This window comes from Pteronotus mesoamericanus, unplaced genomic scaffold (genome assembly GCF_021234165.1).
Source record: "Pteronotus mesoamericanus isolate MK-2021 breed Mesoamerican mustached bat unplaced genomic scaffold, CSHL_Meso_final scaffold_165, whole genome shotgun sequence".
In the NCBI taxonomy this organism is placed as follows: domain Eukaryota; kingdom Metazoa; phylum Chordata; class Mammalia; order Chiroptera; family Mormoopidae; genus Pteronotus; species Pteronotus mesoamericanus.
The window spans coordinates 7,493,555-7,515,708 of record NW_026555307.1 but is presented as its reverse complement, the minus strand read 5'-3'; the positions used below and the strand labels follow the sequence as shown (position 1 = coordinate 7,515,708).

General features: G+C 38.1%; 1 protein-coding gene across 2 annotated transcripts in view; it reads left to right on the top strand.

Annotated features, from left to right (window-relative positions):
- The window catches only part of ZNF565 (zinc finger protein 565), a 64,162-nt gene extending 42,432 nt beyond the window's left edge, over positions 1-21,730 (top strand). For both annotated transcript variants that reach the window (XM_054589073.1, XM_054589072.1), the window contains one exon: positions 20,293-21,730. In XM_054589073.1, the coding sequence (XP_054445048.1) occupies positions 20,293-21,563 (1,271 nt within the window). In that variant the 3' untranslated portion in view covers positions 21,564-21,730. The remainder of the gene's footprint in view (positions 1-20,292) is intronic.
- Positions 21,731-22,154: the final 424 nt, after the last annotated feature.

Below are 22,154 nucleotides of genomic sequence, written 5' to 3'. Positions count from 1 at the left end.
GGGGTTAAGAAAGGGATGGAAGAAAAATCATTGCTTTGTTAGTTTACTCATTTTGCATAAATTTCCATGCAGCCAATTCAAAGGTCCTTAACTTCAAATGTCCATAATGCAGTAATTTATCCTTCACATATTCAAAATTCAAGCCACAGCCTGAAGAGATGAATAACAACTAATCACATATCAATGAAGAGGCTAAATTCCTGACACTGTAGTTAAAGCTGAACACATTATATTTGAATGTCTTTTATTCTGTGTGCCATGCAGGCCTGAGTCATTAGGTAGATTCTCAGAAACATAGCTGCCTGAGGACAATCATCTAACCTATGTTACAAAGGCTGGAAGGTAACAGGAACCAACACCTTACAGAGTGCTCAGTGTATTTCATTAAAATGTGCTGGTGTAAACAGTCCTGGATAATAGTTTCTGCTCTTTGAATTATGTTTTCTTTTTAATAGAGAAAAAAACAGCATTTAAATTAAAATATTTTAGTATGTATGACCTAATTTGTGTAGAGTAGTTCCTGGGCTCAAAGCTTTAGCCAAATGACTAGGCAAACAAAACATCCTTCTACTTTGGACCCCAGAATATTCCTCAAGTACAGATGACCAAAGATGGGTATTGTCATACCGAAACTCAATGATTTAACTTGACAAGAAAGCAAAGATGCTCAGTCCCCAGTGAACTTCCAAAGGCTTAACACCCAGGACCTGTGGCCATCCACTAGCTCAGTCACTTTACTACGAGAGAACTTTTGAGGTTAATTTCCCATGACCTCCTCATTCCCACCGGACGCTAACACCACTGGCCTCCCAAGAGTGAAATCCTTTCCTTTCTGATCTTGCACTTTGGCTCTGGCTTCAGGTTATAAAGACGGTGGGAAATGGATTATTCTGTCTCTACATAAACCTCTTTATTTGATCGAGTAGAGTTTAACATGGTGAGAGAAGAGAAAAGAAAGTGAATATTATACTAGAAGACAGCTGTTAGAAACACAACTTTGGAATCAGACTCTGAGAAGTTCTGAATACTGACCCTGAAGTTTGCTAGTTTTATCTTGGACAAATTACTTAGCCTCTATATTTCATTTTCTTTATTTGTAAAATGGACCTAAATAAATAAGAAATGAAATTTTTGAGATCAATCACGTACTGGGTACATATTTGACATGGTATGCACCCCAAAATATTAGCTCTTATACTGTTATCATTATAGAAACATGGGGCACTAAGCTTAAAGGCAACAGATTTTTTACTGTAAAATCTAAAAGCAGCTTAAAATATTTATGCAGAATTCTAATTAGAAAAGTCTTATAAAAAACCAAATATACACTTATTAAACACATATCCTCTCCAGAAGTTATGTCAGCCCCTCATATGTTACCTCATTTCATTCTCAAAACAACCTTTCTTATTAAATGTTGCAAGTATTGTGATTCTTCAGGGAAGAAAACAAACCTACGAGATTTAATATCATTTGCACAGAACTAACCGGCTTGATTGAGGCAAAGATGAGATACTAAGCCAGGTGGATCCAACTTTCAAATTCATGTGTTTTCATCAAACCAACACACCTCCATAATATATTCAGCACTCACTTTCCACAAGAATTGTGTTAATTTAGGTGAATCGGTATGTCTGGTGTGAAGGCAGAGCAGCTTAACTTATTATGGAGCACTTAACAACTGCAGTAGTTTCAACAAAGAAAAAACACAATTAGCACCCCTAACCACAAGAAAGGTAAAGAGCTTGCTCATTTTAATTGCTATTAGACCCATTAGCTTTCTTATTTAATCGTTCTGACCTTTACTATTTAGAGAAGTACCTTTTGTAGGATAATGTAAAAGAAACATTAAAGGAGCCAACCTTTATAACCCCCTCTTTTTTTCACAAGGGCGAAACTTTATAGGTGCCAATAGATTTAGCGATATTCCATAAGGTACATGAAAACCAGGCATGCCAGTTGCTGCTCTGTGGTTATTTCAGTTATTTAGCAATTCCCATTTGAAGATTTCTAAGAGCTTTATAACTTTACAGACTGACATCTCTGCAGTCAATATTTTTTCTTTCCTAAAAGAATATAAATCCTGCTTGAATTCACCAGGGAAAAAGCACAATGGCTGCTCCATTGCTTCATCAGCACTAGCAGTGCCTGCCACAGGACTCCAGCTGCACCTTTTCATATAACTGTTGTAGCTCTCATCACATTGTGCCATAATTATTCATTTATGTATCTGTCTCTCCAAACAGCCAGTGGGCAACTTGACTGCAAAGACTGGGTCTTATTCACCTTGATACAGTTTCAATTCAATGACTATTTAACGAGACAGGGTCCAAGCTAGGTGGTCAGGCTATAAAGACAAATAAGAGAGCACTGACCTTAGGGCATGCTGTGGACAAATGGAGGAGACAGGCATGTCAACTGATCATTTCAACACAACGTGGGAGAAGCTACTACGGATGTACAGATCCACCATGAGCATGAGCTGGTGAGAACATGCACAGGCTCTGACCTCAGCATGGGTGGTTCACAGAAGACTTTTTTAGGAGGTGAGGATTTACAATAGCTATGACCTGAGGGTGTGGATCTCTAGTTACTAATGCAGAAAGTAGCAGATGGTGAACGTTCACTCATAAGTCTAAGAATAGAGGGAAGGAGAAGAAACGAAGATACAGAGACAAGACTAGGCTAGTGAGTACTTTTTATTTCCACCAAAGATCTGAGTGTATATATTTTGATCCCTTCACTACATTTCTTACACTGTGTTCATCCTTTAAGACCTGAAGAATATGCTCCCATTCTTTCTTTACTCCAGAGCTTCCCAAGTTCTTTCACATCATTGTACACGTAGCAAATGATGTTTGTATGGCTCACTGGTGTAAACAGGAGAGGCTGCCTGTAGTTGGAGGTGAACTGCCACACAGGCCCCAGCCAGCCAACACAAAAGCTGAGGGGAATCGGTGTCTCAGCCACACTGTAAGCCTCTTGTTCAGAACTTACTTTTTTTTTTTTTTTAAGATTTTATTTATTTATTTTTAGAGAGAGAGAAAGGCAGAGAGGAAGAGAAACATTGATGTGTGAGAGAGAACATCAATTAGTTGCCTTTGGCATGTGCCCCAACTAGGGACTGGACCCACAACCCTGGCATGTGCTCTGATTGGGAATCAAACCAGCAATGTTACGCTTTACAGGATGATGTCCAACCAACTGAGTCACATTGGTCAGGGCTCCAGAACTTAACCACCACCCCAAACAGAAACTCTGTTCCCATTAAACAATAACTGTCCATTTCCCCCTCCTCCTAGCCCCTGAGAACCTCTGTTCTACTTTCTGTCTCTATGCATTTGCCATGGTAAGTACCTCATATAAGTGGGATCATACAATATGTAGCCTTTTGCATCTGGATCATTTCACTTAGTATAATGTTTTCAAGGTTCACTCATGTTATAGTATTTATCACAATTTCATTCCTTTTTAAGGCTGAATAGTATTCCATTATATGCTGTATCACATTTTGTTTATCCATTCATCTATTGATGCAATCCTTGCATTCTTTCTGCCTCTTGGCTGTTTTGAATAATGCAGCTATGAATATTGGTGTACAGTATCTGAGTCCTTGTTTTTACTTCTTTTGTGTGTATACTTAGGACCAGATGATAACTATATATGTAGCTTCTTGAGGATATTTCTCAATTTTTAAGAGCTTTTAAAATTTTTTATTTTATTTTTTTCTTTTTAGAGAGAGGGGCAGGTAGGGAGAAAGAGGGACAGAAACATCAATGTGTGAAAGAAACATTGGTTGGTTGCCTGTTGCACATGCCCCTACTGGGGCACCGGGCCTGGAATGCAGGCATGTGCCCTGACCAAAAATCACACCGACAACCCTTGGCTCTGCGGGATTACGCTCAACCAACTGAGCCATGCCAATCAGGGCAAGAGCTTTTTATGACTTAATATAAGATCCTCCCATTATTTGTAAGTTTCAAATATTTTCTCCATCATTTGTCTTTTTTTGACTTTGCTTTTGATGTTTTTTGTTTTGTTTTTCACCCTTACATAATAGAATAGATCAGTTGTTTCTGGCTTTCAGATTTTGAGTCATTGTTACATTGTTAGGTTTCCCCATACCTAGATTATACAGTAACCCACTGTTAACCTAAAAATAAACTGCCTTTCAAAATGGGAGGGAATAGGCACTTACTGGGGATCACTAATTCAGGCAGAAGCCCAAGTAATGTCCCAATTAGGAGACAAAGGCAATAGGTATTTATGAGAATGGGAGGCATTTCTATTGTTGCAGATAACATAACATGGTGATATTAGTTCTAAACAATGTTTTTAATTTTCAGTTCAGTAGCCATCATCCAGTAGTCATAATGGCTACTTTCTTGTTATTTTTGCAGACAGTTCCTTTGCAAAGCACAAGGTTGCTTAAGCCCAGTCCAGAGGTTATTTTGTCCTGTTTTAACATTCCAAAGATTTGAAGCATAAAATTTGTGTGTCAGTTTCTCTGGCATGAGAGCTCTGGCTCCTTTTTCAAGTGGCTTTGTTAATATTATTATTTACACCTTTCCCCTTTGATCAAGATTTTTCTTGAAAGCATCAGTGATCAATCATCAGAAAGTAGCATTGATCAGTTATTAAAAGGATAGTTGATCATCCATTGTCAAGTAGCTCATTTGGGTATATCATTCCATTATTCATCTCTCATTGCCAGTAAGTCTCATTCCAAATATACCATGTCCTATGTCAAAGGGAACATACTTTGTTTTTTTCCTTAACAGCCTTCACTTGAGCGACAAGAGCACCAGAACAGAGGAATGCTTCACCATCATGGCATTTTAAGGGCAAACATCTATAGTTTGTTGAGTTTTTTTTTTAATATGAAATCTTGTAGGCCTTAGTGATCATCTCAAAATGTTGAACAACCATTATCAGAGTGTAGCTTTATAACATTGATATGTGCAAACCAAAGATTTATAACAGCAAAAATTTTTATAATAACAAAATGTTAAGTCCAATTTGAAGAATGGATCTAAACCAGAAGGTAATTGGCTTGTGTTCTGATTTTATCTAGTTTTATCTCTGTTTTACCAGAGGTGTTTTATCTAAGTACACAATAAGAAGTATTAATAATAGAGCAAACGCCACCTTGCTTAGCTAGGTTATGGTCAAGAGCAATTCTGTTGTCTAATATTACTCTTTTGAGGGAATTTAAACATTTTTTTTGTTTGGCTATTACTGTGGCAGTTATAATACCTTCCCAAGGAAAAAATATTCTTTGAAATCTGGTACCTTCATTGCAGCTGATCTCACTAGGCATTAAAACATCCTTGGCTATGTGTGTAACTAGTTGTACATTTTGACCTATAAAGTAGATTTTAAAATGATGTCCAATGTTTTCTTTTCAGACAGAAATTAAGAGGCAAAGGAAACAATAACTATTGTAGTGAGTGCTTGGCCTTTCATGTATTTTGTGCAGTAAGAAAGGACTAAAGTGAGGGAAAAAGGAAAAAAAGGATGGTGCAGATTATACAGGCCTTGTCCAGAATCTTGGGTTGGTCGTTCATAATAGATGTTGTTTTATTTTTTAGTAATTTAAAAAATTTAAATCCTCTCTTGGTTGAGCAGTCTAGCTAGATGTAAGAGCTTTCTTTAAATTGGAAAACATGAATCTAAGAGTCAGCATCTTTAAATTTGGCCATATATCAATCAGTTAAGAGTACCTGAAGTTTTGTATTTTAGAGTCACAGTCTTTTCCATGAAAATTTCTGAAGATGAAACATCTTTGTAGAATCATTTTTGTAAAAACATTAGAGTGAAACAATAATTGTCTGTAAGTGATAAAAGACTTAGTGGCTAGGGTTAAAGATTTGGTGAGAGTTTACATACGTATGTACATATAAATAATGTAATTGACATAGTTATCTATTCTTAGTTAGCTTAACCATGTATAAAATTTTTTTTACTATCTCTCCTCCAAGAACCTTTTATAAGGATACATACCTTTTGTAGCATACATATATTTTTTAGTTTTTTTTTTTTAATTTTGAAGTAATCACTTTACTCTAGGACAAAATTACTTTTTCTTTTTTTACCAAAAAAAAAAAAAACCCGTATACTTTTTATTTCTTTATCTAAGAAACAGTTTTTATTTCTGTTCAACAAAAGATACATCTTTATGTTTCATACCTTTTTCTACCTAAAACATACATTTTACTTTATAGTTATTTCGTTTTTTCTTTATTATTTCTCAGTCTTGTAGAAAACATAGCCTTTTTTTCAAGTCAGTTTGGTAAAGGAATTTATGAAGAAATTTGTCTTTTTAAAAGGCCAGTTTTTTTCATTCTCTGGAGGATGTTTTGGTTAGTTCCTGGGTATTTACATATTAAAGAATTGGTAAGAATTACAGCTTTAATAAACAAAGAAAGACTAAGTTTTGGGGCATTATTTATTTAACAACCATCCCATGTAATTTAACATACTAAATAGACTTGATTAGTTTACTTTTTTTCTTTTATAAAGAGAACAAATCTTTGAAATGATTTAGGCCTTCTTTTGAAAAACCAAAGTTTTTAAAAATCTTAAGGGTCAAAGAAAAGACTTTAAATATTTTAATCATGGGAAGCTTGTCAAACATATCAAAAATTTTTAAATATTTGGTAAAATAAAATCACAGGTCATTGTGGAACAACACTTAAGTTATTTATTTAACCAAAGTGACAATAAAAGATTTCAAAGACAAACACAGAAGGTTGCGTAGTTGTAAGCAAAATTTTAGTTTTCTAGTATTAAGAAGACTCAGTGTACTGAAACAATCAAAGACCTGATGATAAAGAACACAGGAAATCATTTAAATAAAACAAACTCTTTGGGTCTTTTAATAACCTCATTAAGAGTGTTGCTGGTAGAAATGGTGTCCTTTCAGAGAGTTTCAAGAAAAGCATTTCCAGAGACTCGGGTCGGGGAGGATGAGATTTATTGGTAAGATTAGAAGCAAATCAAAGGGCTACCCCTGGATTCCCAGTGTCTCACTGCCATCTCTCCCACTGTGGAAAAATCCAGCTTCATCAAGCCCAGTACAAAGGAGATTCTGTGCCATTGGTTCAGTCCATTTCAGTACTTGTCCTCACCCAACTAGCTTAGTCTGTTTTCCTGGTTGTATTCTGGCTGGCCAGAGTGCCCAGGCCCAAACTTGGAGCCCATGCAGTCTGTTGTGGGCCCCAGACAGCTACTAGAGCCTCATGGCTGCAATGGAGAGAGAGCACATGAATGAACAGGGAGAGTGCATGTTATCACAAGTTGCGGGGTGGGGGAGAGAAAATTGAGAGAGCTCTGTTAAGTTGGGTTACATTATCTCCAGCTTGGAAAGGACCAGCCATCCTTTCAAACTAACCAATCAACTTCCCAATCTTTCACGGGCTTCTGCAGGTTCTTCTCCCTAACCAATCCATTTCTTAGATCTTCCAGGATTTTGTGTTCCTTATCCAATCTGATACTTTTCCTAGGTTAGATAGTCCTTTATGGGCACCATCTTGGTTCCTACTGCCCATGCCTCAAAGTGGAAGTACTTCCCCCTCTGCCACCTTGGCTTCTATTGGGCATGCACCCAGCAGAGGAAGTTTCCCTGCTGTATTTATTCTGCCCTGAGTAATGACCCTTTCTGCCCATTTGAGGATCAAGTCCCAAGGGCAGCGGATGTAGCAGCAGCCTCCTAGAGTGTGTGAATGAGTCTGTGAATGTTATAACTTCCTAGTCAGTCAAGCTTCATGGAATTCTGTAACTTCCTAGTGAAGCAAATTTAGTATCTGATTCCACTTCCCAGTTTATTAAACTTAATATTTAACTCACCTCCCTCGTTTACTATGATCAATGTCTGATTCCCTCTGATCCTCTTCTTTATTAATGACTAGCTAACTACCTGTGCCAACCAGTGTATACCAGTAGTACAGGAAAATTTTGGGCTTTTTAGCAGAGAAATAGTGTGTGTTAACTTTACATAAGTACACCACTGATATTCAAGATTAATTTTTTAAAAATTCTTATGTATTGTCCTGGTTGGTGTGGCTCAGTTGGTTAGAGCATTGTTTGATTCCTGTTCAGGGCACATACTTAGGTTACGGGTTTGGTCCTCGCTCAGAGCACATACAAGAGGCAACCAATCAATGTTTCTCCTTCATCAATGTTTCTCTCCCCCTCTGTCCATCCCTTCCATTGTCTCTAAAATCAATAAGGATGCCCTTGTCTGTGGATTTTTAAAAACCTGTATATATTAACAACTTAATTTAAGCTAGCTTAATACATAAGGAAAACTTTGAAATAGGAAAAAATTATGTTTATTTTTTAATGAAAATATACCTTTATAGATTACATCAGTTTTACTGAACACATATATTAATTTTATATTAATAAATTATAATTTTAAGACATGTCTGCTTTAATCAGCTTAATCATTTTTGACATCTTTATTTTTTAATATACATTTTATTGCTTATGCTATTATAGTTGTCCATTTTTTTCTCCCCTTTATTCCCCTCTGCCCTGCAACTGCCCTCCCTCCAGCATTCCCCTCCTTAGTTCAAGTCCATGGGTCATACACATAAGTTCTTCAGCTTCTCCATTTCCTATTCTATTCTTAACATCCCCCTGTCTATTTTGTACCTAGCAATTATGCTTCTTATTCCCTGTACCTTTTCCTCCATTCTCCCCACTTCCCCTATGCACTGAACCCTCCGTGTGATCTCCATTTCTGTGATTCTGTTCCTGTTCTAGTTGTTTGCTTAGTTTGTTTTGGGGTTTGTTTTTTTAGGTTCAGTTGTTGATAGTTGTGAGTTTGTTGTCATTTTCATATGTGAGTTTGTTCATAGTTTTTGGCCTTCTTTTTCTTAGGTAAGTCCCTTTAACATTTCCTATAATAAAGGCTTGGCGATGATGAATTCCTTTAACATTATCTTATCTGGGAAGCGCTTGATCTGCCCTTCCATTCTAAATGATAGCTTTTCTGGGGAGAGTAATCTTGGATGTAGATCCTTGCTTTTCATGGTGTTGAATATTACTTTCCAGCCCCTTCTTGCCTGCAAGGTTTCTTTGGAGAAAACAGCTGATAGTCTTATAGGCACTCTTTTGCGGGTAACTATCTGCTTTCCTCTTGTTGCTTTTAAGATTATCTCCTTATCTTTAGCCCTAGCTGGTGTAGCTCAGTGGATTGAGCGCCGGCTTACAAACCAAAGTTCACCTGTTCAATTCCCAGTGTAGGGCACGTGTCTGGGTTACAGGCTGGGTCCCCAGCATGGGGCACGCAAAATGAAACCACACGTTGGTGTTCCTCTCCCTCTCTTCCCCTCTCTAAAAATAAATAAATAAAATCTTTAAAAAAAAAAGATTCTCTTCTAATATTCAGTGTTGGGTAATGTAGTTATGATGTGCCTTGGTGTGTGCTTCCTTGGGTCCAATTCTTTGTGACTTTCTGAGCTTCCTGGATCTCCTGGAAGTCTATTTCCTTCGTCACATTAAGGAAGTTCTATTCATTATTTGTTCAAATAAGTTTCCAATTTCTTGCTCTTTCTCTTCTCCTCTGGCACCCTTATGATTCGGATTTTGGAACATTTAAACTTGTCCCAGAGGTTTCTAAGCCTCTCCTCATTTTTTTGAATTCTTGTTTCTTCATTCGGTTCTGGTTGAATGTTTATCTCCTCCTTCTGCTCCAGATTGTTGATTTGAGTCCCGGTTTCCTTCCCTTTACTGTTGGTTCCCTGTATATTTTTCTTTATTTCACTTTGCATAGCCTTCACTTTTCCCTCTATTTTTGTGACCATACTCAACCATTTCTGTGAGCATCCTGATTAACAGTGTTTATAACTGTGCATCTGATAGGCTAGCTATCTCTTCATCATTTAGTTCTATTTTTGGAACTTTGATCTGTTCTTTCGTTTGGCCATATTTCTTTGTCTCAGCATGCCTGTTATGTTGGAAGGGGCAGAGCCTTAGGTATTCGCAAGGGCAAAGCAACCCAGTCCCTGTGTTGTAGCACTGTATGTGGGGGCGGCGGGGGTGGTCCGAGAGGGAACAATGCCACTTGCTCCACTCTCTGCTGGCTTTCAGTTACTTCCCCCAATACCCACAAGCAAATTGGGGCATTCAAGTGCTGACTCACAGGTGGGTGGGTTTGTGTACTTTCTAGGACCCTGTGGGTCTCTACAGCAAACTCCTGTGATTTGTTGTTGTCCCTCTTTTGGTTGTGCGAGGAGGCAAAGTGCATCTACCTACAACTCGATCTTGGCCGGAAGCTGATAAATCTTTTTGAGATCATGCAATACTGAAAACATTTGGGTTAGTTTTTATTACATTTTGTAAATTTCTATAAGTATTTAATTATTAAGCCAATTAAACAGCTTTTTTATGAGCCAATTAATTTTTTTCTGAGGGTAAGTAGACTTAGACACACACACATATGTACACACACAGAGACATGACCAGAGACTTGATACTGATAATTGTGTTTAAAAGAAATTATTTTTAGCCATAAGACAGGTAGTGGCAAAAAGAAAAAAAGCAGCAATTGTAATATTGTAATAAGTTTACTTGTTTAGGTGGCTAAGACTTTAAGATTTTTATTTGTCCTTGATAAATTTTTTTTAAAGATTTTATTTACTTATTTTAGAGAAGAGAGGGGAAGGAAGGGAGAAAGAGAGGGAAAGAGAAACAATAGCGTGTGAGAGATTCATCATTCAACCGATTGAGTGCAACCGATGTATCATTCAGTTGCCTCTCACACAACCGCAACCTGGACCCAGCCAGCAACCCAGCATGCGCCCCAACAGGGAATTGAAACAGTAGCCCTTCCGTTTGCAGGCCAGCACTCAATCTACTGAGCCACACCAGACATGGTGATAAATGATTTTTTTAAAGAGATTGGAGAGGTAGGGACTGTTTAGGCAAGGGAGGCTTTTCAGGCATCTGTGTTTTTATTTTGTTTAAATATGTTTATTGATTTTAGAGAAAGGAAAAGGGAAGAGGAGAGAGAGAGAAACATCAATCACTTGCCTCCCATAAGCACCCTGAATAGGGATCAAAACTGCAAACTAGATATGTGCCCTGACTGGGTAATTGAACCCACAACCTCTTGATGTCCAGAACAATGTTCCAGTCAGCTGAGCCACCCAGCCAGGGCTCTTTTTTCCCTTTGGTGTTTAGTTACAGGCAGTTATGGACTGTTTACATTTCTGATATCAGTAGAAAGTCTTTGGAAGTTGCTGAAAACACTTAAAATTCTATTAGACTTAATTATGTCAAATTATGTTATTAAATTTTTTGAAATATCTGTCAGGTTTCAGGCAGGACAAACATTAAGAAATTTTAAAGCAGCCCTGGCTCATATGGCTCAGTGGATTGAGCACTGGTCTTCGAACCAATAGGTTACTGGTTGAATTCCCAGTCAGGGTACATACCTGGGTTGCAGGCCAGGTCCCCAGTAGGGGATGCTCAAGAGGTAACCACATATTGATGTTTCTCTCCCTCTCTTTCTCCTTCATTCCCCTCTAAAAATAAATAAGTAAAATCCTAGGAAGGGAGAGAGATAGGGAGGAATGGAGGGAGGGAGGGGGAGAGGGAGCAAGAGAGGGAGGAAGGAAGGGAGGGAGGAGCAAGCACTTATTCAGGTGGTCAGAAGTTTTTTTTAGGATGTATTTAAAAATTGTCTTTTGCAAACTTGTTTCTCAACTAAAGAATGTATTTTATTGTCCCTGAGAGTTTTGTATTTCTCTCTTTATGAAAATTTGTATGATAACATAACAGAGACAAGGAAAGGAAACAAAAACATGCAAAATTAAATGAGTACTTACCCATCAGGGAGCACACTGTTGAGCTGTCCATTACCCCCAGGACACTTTTTACAAATGTGGGTGGTGAAAATTCCCTCGTGAGTAAAAACGGATTTCCCATGTGGTAGTAAACTCCTATGGCATCTCCTTACTTGCTGGCACCTAGCAGTCACACCGTGAACCCCAGGAAAAACCCTTCCTGATCTCAAATACCGACACCTCAACAACAGCAGAAGAAAAAAAGGAGGGAGGTTTGAATCTAAGAGAGCTTTATAAAGACACAGGAGTCCGTGGGAATGGTGACCACAAAAGAGGCTCTGCAGTTAGCATAGGTTCAAGGGAACACTGGACCATGAAGATGAAGCCACTTCAGATCCTGTTTACTACACCAGATATGTTAACTTAAAAATAAAAAGGTCTTTTGAAGTGAGAGGCAACAAAGTGTCTGAGTTCAACAGGATCTTTCTTTGGGATTTGCCTAAATTAATGATTCTCATTCCCAAAAGCTATTATTGATCTCAAACACTTTGTTGTCTCTCAGTTCAATAAGCCTTTTAATATTTAAGTTAACACTACTATTTCCTTCTAGTATTTATATGGTTTCTATTTTCTTTTAATAGTAAAACTCAATTTGGAGTTACCTCTGGTATACAGTGGCATGATATATGGATCCACTTTTATCTTACCCAACATTTATTACAAAAACTATTCATTTTTTTATTATTTTTCAAATATGTTTGCCTCCATTTTCCTGCCACCAGTTTCCCCTTCTCCACCAACCTCTACCTCCCACCTTCAACCCTTCCCCACTTTGGTTTTGTCCATGGATAGTTTATACATCTTCCTCAACTGACGCTTCCCCTTCTTTTTCTCATTACCCCCTCTCTCCTCCCATCTTGTTACTGTCAGATTGTATTTTCTTTCAATGTGGCTGGTAATATTTTTGCTTATTTGTTTTGTTTATTAGGTTCCACTTATAGGAGAGATCATATGGCATTTGTCTTTCACCCCATGGCTAATTTCGCTTAGCATAGTCCTCTCTAGTATCATCGATACTGTCACGAGGGGTAGTAACACTTTCTTTCTTTCTGCTGCGTAGTATTCCATTGTCTAAATGTACCATAGTTTTTGATCCACTCATTTACCGATGGACACTTAGGTTGCTTCCAGCACTTGGCTATTGTAAATTGTGCTGCTGTGAACATTGGGGTGCATAAGTTCTTTTCAATTGGTGTTTCAAAATTCCTAGGATATAACCCCAGCACTGGAATTGCCGAATCAAACTGCAGTTCCATTTTTAGCTTTTTGAGGAAATCCCAAACTGTTTTCCACAGTGGCTGCACCAGTCTGCATTCCCACCAACAGTGCACTAGGGTTCCCTTTCCTCCACAACCTTCCCAGCACTTGTAGTTTTTTGATTGTTTAATATGGCCATTCTGACCGATGAGTTACAATGAGTTACAATGAAGTGGTAACTCATTGTGGTTTTAATTTGCATTTCTCTGATGGCTAGTGATGCTGAGCATCCTTTCCCATGTCTCTGGGCCCTGTGTATGTCCTCCTTGGAGAAGTGTCCGTTCAGATCCTTTGCCCATTTTTCAACTGGATTGTTTGTCTTCCTGGACTGGAGTCGTATGAGTTCTCTGTATATTTTGGAGATCAAACCCTTGTCCTAGGTATCATTGGCAGATATATTTTCCCATATGGTTGGTTCCCTTTTCATTTTGCTGATGTTTTCTTTAGCTGTGCAGAAGCTTCTTATTTTGATGAAGTCCCATTTGTTTAATCTTTCCTTTATGTCCCCTGCTCTAGGGGCCATATTTCTGAAAGTATTACTGCGTGGAATATCTGAGACTTTCCTGCCTATGTTCTCCTCTAGGACATTTATGGTGTTGCAACTTAAATATTTAAGTCTTTTGACTACCTTGAGTTTGTTTTTGTGTATGGTGTAAGCTGGTGGTCGAGTTTCATTTTTTACATGTAGCTGTCCAGATCTCCCAACACCATTTGTTGAAGAGGCTATTTTTACTCCATTTTATGCTTCTGCTACCATTGTCAAATATTAATTGACCACAGAGACATGGGTTTATTTCTGGGCTCTCTATTCTGTTCCATTGGTCTATGTGTCTGTTCTTATGCCGGTACCAGACTGTTTTGATTACAGTGGCCTTGTAATATAGTTTGATGTCACATATTCTGATCCCTCCTACTTTGTTTTTCTTTCTCAAAATTGCTGAAGCTATTTGGGGTCATTTATGGTTCCATAAAAACTTTTGAAATGTTTGTTCTATATTGTTCTATATCTGTGAAATACATCATTGGTATTTTAATAAGGATTGCGTTCAATCTATAAATTGCTTTGGGTAGTATGGACATTTTTTTATGTTAATTCTTCCAATCCATGAAAATGGTTTATGCTTCCATTTATTTGTGTCTTCCTTAATTTCTTTCTTCAGTATTGTGTAGTTTTCTGAGTACAGGTCTTTTACCCCCTTGGTTAAGTTTATTCCTAAGTGCTTTACTTTTCTTGTTGCTATAGCAAATGGGATTTTTTTCCCCTGATTTCTGATTCTGATATTTCACTATTGCTGTACAAAAATGCCTTCAATATCTGAATATTGACTTTGTATCCTGCTGTTTTGCCAAATTCGTTTATTAGGTTGAGTAGTTTTTTGGATGGAGCCTATGGGGTTTTCTATGCACACTATCATGTCATCTGCAAACAATGAGAGTTTTACTTCCTCCTTTCCAGCTTGGATGCCTTTTATTTCCTTTTCTTGTCTGATCGCTGTGGCTAGGACTTCCAATACTATGTTGAATAGAAGTGGTGAAAACGGACAACCTTGTCTTGTTCCCGATCTCAGTGGGAAAGCTTTCAGTTTTTGCCCATTGAGTATGATGTTGGCTGTAGGTTTTTCATGTATGGCCTTTATTATGTTGAGGTATGCCCCCTTTACTCCCACTTTGCTGAGTGTTTTGATCGTAAATGGATGCTGTACCGTATCAAATGCTTTTTCTGTATCTACTGATGTGATCATGTGATTTTTCTCTTTCTGTTTGTTTATGAGATGTATTACATTTATTGATTTGCGAATATTGAACCATCCTTGCATCCCTGGGACGAATCCCACTTGATCATAGTGGATGACCTTTGTAATGTGTTGCTGGATGCAATTTGCCAATATTTTGTTGAGGATTTCAGCGTCTATGTTCATCAGCGATACCGGCCTGTAGTTTTCTTTCTTTGTGTGTCTTTATCTGGTTTGGGGATTAGGATGATGCTGGCCTCGTAAAAAGGGTTTGGGAGTCTTCCCTCTTCTTGGATTTTTGGAATAGTCTGAGAAGGACGGGGATTAGCTCTTCCTTAAATGTTTTATAAAATTCTCCTGGGAAACCGTCCGGTCTCGGGCTTTTGTGTGCTGGGAACTTTTTGATTACTGCTTCAGTTTCACCAGCTGTTATCAGTCTGTTCAGGCTTTTTGCTTCTTCATTCAGTGTTGGAAGGTTATGTTTTTCTGGAAATTGTCCATTTCACCCAGGTTTTCAAATTTCTTGGCGTATAATTGTCCATAGTACTTTCTTATAATCCTTTGTATTTCTGTGGTATCAGTTGTAATTTCTCCTCTTCCATTTCTGATATTATTTATTTGGGCCCTCTCCCTTTTTCTCCGATGAGTCTGCTTAAAGCGTGTCTATTTTGTTTATCTTTTCAAAGAAGCAGCTCCTGGGTTCATTGATCCTTTGAATTGTTGTTTAAGTCTCTATGTCATTCAACTCTGCTCTGATCTTGATTATTTCCCTCCTTCTACTCACCCTGGGTTTGTTTGTTGTTGTTTCTGCAGTTCTTGAAGATGTAGGTTTAGTTTGTTTACTTGAAATGTTTCTACCTTTTTTAGGTAGGCCTGTATTTACATGAACTTCTCTCTCAGGACTGCCTTCGCTGTGTCCCATGGGTTTTGGACTGTTGTGTGTTTTTTTCATTTGTTTCCTGAAACTTTTTGATTTCTTCTTTGATCTCTTATTGACCCATTCATTGTTTAATAAGCATGCTATTCATCTCCATGAGTTTGAATGTTTTTGAGTTTTTTCCTTGAGGTTGGCTTCTAGTTTCAAGCCCTCGTGGTCTGAGAAAATGCTTGCTATGATTTCAGTTTTCTTGAATTTGTTGAGGCTTGTTTTGTGTCCCATCATGTGGTCTTTCTTTGAAAATGTTCCATGTGTATTTGAAAAGAATGTGTATCTTTCTTCTTTGGGATGAAAGTTTCTGTATATTATCAGTTAAGTCCATTTGATCTAATGCATCATTCAGGTCCACAATATCCCTGTTGATATTTTGTTTGGAAGATCTGTCTATTGTTGACAGCGGGGTGTTAAAATTCCCTACTATCAGTGTGTTGCTGTCTATATCTTTCTTGAAGTCCTCCAAGATTTTCCTTATGTATTTGGGTGCTCCTGTGTTGGGTGCATATGGGTATACAATGTTTGTGTCTTCTTGATGGATTCTTCCTTTGAGTATTATGGAGGGTCCTTCTGTGTCTCTTTTTATGGCCTTTGTTTTGAAATCTATTTCATCTGATATAAGTATTGCCAGCCCGGCTTTTCTTCTTGTCCATTTGCTTGGAATATTTTTTTTCCCATCCCTTTATTTTCAGTCTGTGTAGGTCCTTCATTCCGACGTGGGTCTCTTGTAGGCAGCATATGTGCAGGTCATGTTTTCTCACCCATCCAGCTACCCTATGTCTTTTGAATGGAGCAGTTAATCTACTTACATTTAAAGTTATTATTGACAGGCAGTTATTCATTTTTTCCCCCCTGTGTATCTGATTTGCATTTGTATCCTCTCTTTCTCACTCTTTTTCTTCATCTTCTTTAAGCAGTCCCTTTAGCATATCTCGCAGTGCTGGTTTAGTGGAGGTGTATTCTTTTAGCCTTCTTTTGTCTGGGATACTCCTTATTTTGCCTTCCATTTTAATTGAGAGCCTTGCTGGGTAGAGCAGTCTTGTCTGCAAGCCTTTGCTTATCATTACTTGGAATATTTCTTGCCATTCCCTTCTGGGTTGTAGTGTTTCTGTTGAGAAGTCAGCTGCTACGCATTCGGGGCTCCCTTGTATGTTCCTATCTGTTTCTCCCTTGCTGCCTTTAAGATTCTCTGTCTTTGATATTTGCCATTTTAATTATGATGTGTCTTAGAGTGGGCCTCATTGGCTTCCTCTTGAATGGGACGCTCTGTGCTTGTGTGACTTTTTCTCTCCTCAAATTAGGGAAGTTTTCCATCATCGCTTTTTCAAACAGGTTCTCTCTATCCCTTGCTCCTCTTGTTCTCCTTCTGGTATGCCTATTATATGGATATTATTATGTTTCAGGTTTTCCTGCATTTCCCTAAATGCCCCTTCATTCTTTATGAGTCTTTTGTCATTTTCTTGCTCTTTCTGGGAGCTTTTTTCTACCTTGTCCTCCGGCTTGCTGATTTGATCCTCTGCGTCATCTAGCCTGCTTTTGATTCCTTCTGCTGCGTCCTCCAATTCAGAAATTGTGTTCTTCATTGCCTCTTGCCTCTTGTTGATAGTTTCTATGTCTTTTTTTCATGCTGATAAAGTTTGCAGTAAGTTCCTCATAGTTCGTTTCCCGGTAGATTTTTGTAATTCTCTCTGAGCTCACTGAGCTCGTTGAGCTTCCTTAGAACCGTTGTTTTGAACTCAATACCTGATAGCTTACTTGCCTCTCTTTCATTTAGTTCTGTTTCTGGGGCTTCCTCCTTTCCCTTCAATTAGGGGCTGTTTCTTTGTCTTCCCATTATTTGTGAGACTCTTCTTTTTTGCTGCTGCTTCTTAAATTGATCTATGTTTACTTCCTGACTTTGTGGTGTGTACTTCTATGATCAGAGACCTGTGAGATCAGTGGTGTGGTCTCCTTCACCTCCTGAACTTGCTGCTCTTTGGATGCCTTTTATACCTTTTATGTTGGCTCTCTGGAAGAAATTGGGTTTTGCTTGTTGTTTGGTTATTCTTTGGTGGGTCCTTACCTCCAGCTGGTTGACTGAGCGTCATGGTGCCCACCATGTCTTGTGCATTTTTGTGCAGGTGCTCCAGGAGAAACCAGAAAGCCCAGGAAACAAACCCACATCCTCAAAAATAACTCTCCCCTGCAATCCCACTATCAACAGCAAATGACCCAGTAGTAATATGGCAGTCAATTTGTGCTAAAGCTGATTTTTCTGTGTGTCCAAGGTATAAGGCTTCTCTCTTGCTATTGTTCAGTTGTTTGTGCTGGGTGATTTCTCCACAATTTAATTGTAATTCCATATTGGCCTGGGAGGAGGTTAGTATGATTTCTATTTACTCCTCTGGCATCTTGAATTACTCTGCAAAAACTATTCATATCCCCTCTGAGATACCACCTTTATAATAAATTTAATTTTCATATGAACTTATTTCTACCTCTAGCCTTTCTGTTTGTGTTCCATTGGTCTATCTAGAAACCAACATTTATTCATTGACAATTCATTATTAAAAGCCAATTATTGCTAAATTTCAATGACAATGACTAATGAAGAAGGCATTTTTCTCTCTTTCAGGAGACTTAGTAACAAGAAAGCAAACAGGTCAACAGATAATAAGTAAATGAAAGCGTAATTACAACTGATATATTACAAGATGTGGGAGAGAGAATCAAGGTGTATGCCTAGGGTTATCAGGTTGAGAGTTATTTTGAAAGTGCATGTTTTAATATGAGGCCAGAAGGATGAGAACAGCAGCCATACAAAAGAGTCCAGGACTGAATTCCAGAAAAATGGAAGAACCTGATAGAAAGAACCTGAGATCTAAGGTTGAAAAGACTTGAAAAGACCTAGATTTAGCCTAGATGCTTGAAGGAAGCCTGTGCTTTGGGTACATGGAAGGGGTGAGAGGAGTGCTCAATATGAAGATGCACTGTCCTCAGTTGAGACAGAGTGACAGCAATGAAAATCAGTGACCTGCTTTGCCAAGAGCCAATGAACATGTGTTTAGAATTGTTCTTAGTGCAGTGGGAAGGCTGTAAAAAAGTTTAAGCAGAAATTTTTAATTTGAGTGGCATCAGCATTGTGTTAGAAAGTGTTAAAAATATAGATGCCTTATTTATATGAAATTCCCAGAATAGGCAAATCCATAGAATTAGTGGTTCCTTACCATTAGTGATTTCCTGGGGCCAGAGGAATGGGGACTGACGGCTCAATGTGCACAGCATTTCTATTAGGGGTGATGAGAATTTTCTACTACTAGAGAGTGGAGATGGTTGCATGACATTAGAAATGTATTGCAAACCACTGAATTGTTTTAAGTGGTTAAGTGGAGAATTTTTATGTTATATGAATCTTATATATAGCTTTTAAAATACAGAGAGACAGGCATGTTTGTATACACGGGCACATGCACACACATGCATTAGCCTTATTCCTGGAGATTTTGAGTCAGTCTGGGGTGGTTCTTGGACATTTTTATTGTTAAGAGACTTCCAGGATAATCCTGATTACTATCAAAATTGAGCACCCCTGGCTTAATAGGTTTTCATGCCCTTCTGGCACCATATAAGGTCTCATAGTTGTGTTCTCCTTTGTTTTTTAGAATTTAGAAACTGCTCAGTAATAGCTGAGACTTACATTGTCACCAGACCAGTTCCATGCCAGGGGCTGGTAAGGTTTGGGACCTCCAGGCTCTTGACTCATGCAGGAAAGAATTCAAGAACAAATACAAATCAGAGTGAGTGAGAGCAAAAGCAGATTTTATTCAGGTACAGACAAATAAGATTCCTGGAGACAGGATCAGGTTTGAGCCTCCCGTTACTTCCCTAGTTGCAAGTCTCACAGGGCATTGCTGTGAAAAAAGTGGAAGGATGAATGCAAGTGGACATAGGTGAACTCCCAAGTGAGTTGCATTCTGGGTCGTCAGTTCTTGGGATTTTGTATGTTTCCAAGGGTAGGTTGTTTGTGAACTTTGTGTCACCAAATTCCGACTCCATGCACCAAATTCTGACTCCATCTTCTGGTTTGGAGAGACCTTGTCCCTAATGTGGTTCTTCTGGAAGGGTCATAGCATTTGTCCCCTTAGCACCCCCTTCTACTTGTCATGTCATTTTTCATTATGGGTCTTTCTGTGGTCAGTTTTTCCTTCATCTTGGTTTTAGCCAGTTTTTGTTGTTGACTTCTGTAACTACCACAGCAGGAGTTGCCTGCCATAAACTATTTCCCTTTGATCACGCATGGAGCGTGGGGCTCTGGTGAGAGGACCTAGCTCTATGGGCCTGTGATGTCCATTCCTACTTCCTCATCCCGCATAGGGAGTTTTCCCTAACTGCTCTCTATCCTGTCTCAGTATAAGCTATTCACCTTTTATAGTTACTATTTTTATTTTTTTTCTCTCTAGTCCACTGTAGAATTATTTTTTTATTTCTCTTAGAAGAGGAGAACAGCTTGTGTTTATTTTTTTTTTTAATTTTTCAGGCTTGGAGTCCAGGTGTGAGAAATTTCCACAAAAAGATATTTTTGAAGTAAAGACATTCAATTGGGAGCTAATGGAAAGCCTAAAATGCTGTGGTTTTGAGGACTCTAGTTTTAAAGAAGACTGGGAATACAAACGCCAACTTGAAAGACAACAAGTAAACAAAGAATGTTATCTCAAGCAAGTGAGAATCACATATGAAAATATACCCACATTTGAGCATCATACATCCCTCACTCTACATCAGAGCAATGAGATTGGCAAGAAGTTAATTGAATGTAAAGAATGTGGGAAAGTATTTAGCCGTGGCTCACACCTTATTCAACATCAGAAAACTCATACCGGTGAAAAACCCTTTGAATGTAAGGAATGTGGGAAGGCCTTTAGTCGAGCCTCACACCTTATTCAACATCAGAGAATTCATACAGGTGAGAAACCTTATGACTGCAAGGAATGTGGGAAGGCCTTTGGTCGTACTTCAGAACTTACTCTCCATCAGAGACTTCATACTGGTGTCAAACCCTATGAATGTAAACAATGTGGAAAGACCTTTAGACAGCATTCACAACTCATTCTGCATCAAAGAACTCATACAGGTGAGAAACCTTATGTATGTAAAGATTGTGGGAAGGCTTTTATTCGTGGCTCACAACTTACTGTTCATCGGAGAATTCACACAGGTGCTAGACCCTATCAGTGTAAAGAATGTGGAAAGGCCTTTAGACAACATTCACAACTTACTGTGCATCAGAGAATTCATACTGGTGAGAAACCCTATGAGTGTAAAGAATGTGGAAAGGGTTTTATTCATAGCTCAGAAGTTACTCGACATCAAAGAATTCATTCTGGGGAGAAACCTTATGAATGTAAAGAATGTGGAAAGGCTTTTAGACAGCATGCACAGCTTACTCGACATCAGAGAGTTCATACAGGTGACAGACCCTATGAATGTAAGGACTGTGGGAAGGCCTTTAGTCGTAGTTCATACCTTATTCAACATCAAAGAATTCATACAGGTGACAAACCCTATGAATGTAAGGAATGTGGGAAAGCCTTTATTCGTGTTTCACAACTCACTCATCATCAGCGAATTCATACTTGTGAGAAACCATATAAATGTAGGGAATGTGGAATGGCCTTTATTCGTAGTTCACAACTTACTGAACATCAGAGAATTCACCCTGGTATCAAACCTTATGAATGTAGAGAATGTGGGCAGGCCTTTATTCTTGGTGCACAGCTCATTGAACACTACAGAATCCATACTGGTTAGAAAGCCTTGAATATTAGGGATATAGGAAAACCCTTATATGAATTTTATACCTGACTTTATATTAGATAATGCCTAATGCAGTATAAAATCAGAAAACCTTCATTTGTCATTTCCATTGTGGAACATCAGACTACTCATACCAGAAGAAAATTTAATAAATGTGGGAATACTTTTTGCCTCACACTCACTGTTTACTATGTATCAGAGAACTTATGGTAAAAAATATATATATATATTAATATGAATGTAAAAAGTCTTCTGTTACCACTCAGAATGTATTAAACTTCTGAGAATTCCTAATAGAAAATGACTCTATTAAAGTATTTTGTGAATGTGCCTTTTGCCGTGGCATATACCTTACTTAACATTATCTCATATCTACCAGTTACTGACTGTATACCATTGGGCCAAATAATGCTGTTTCTCTGTTCCTCGGTTTACTTATTTTTAAGCAGTGATAATTATACCTACTTAATAGAGTTTTTATGAGGACTGTCAGGTACTTTATATAAAGCCTTTGCTGAATAAGTATTATTCAAATTAATTATTAATCATTAATCATTAATAAATAGTATTACCATTAAGGAGGGC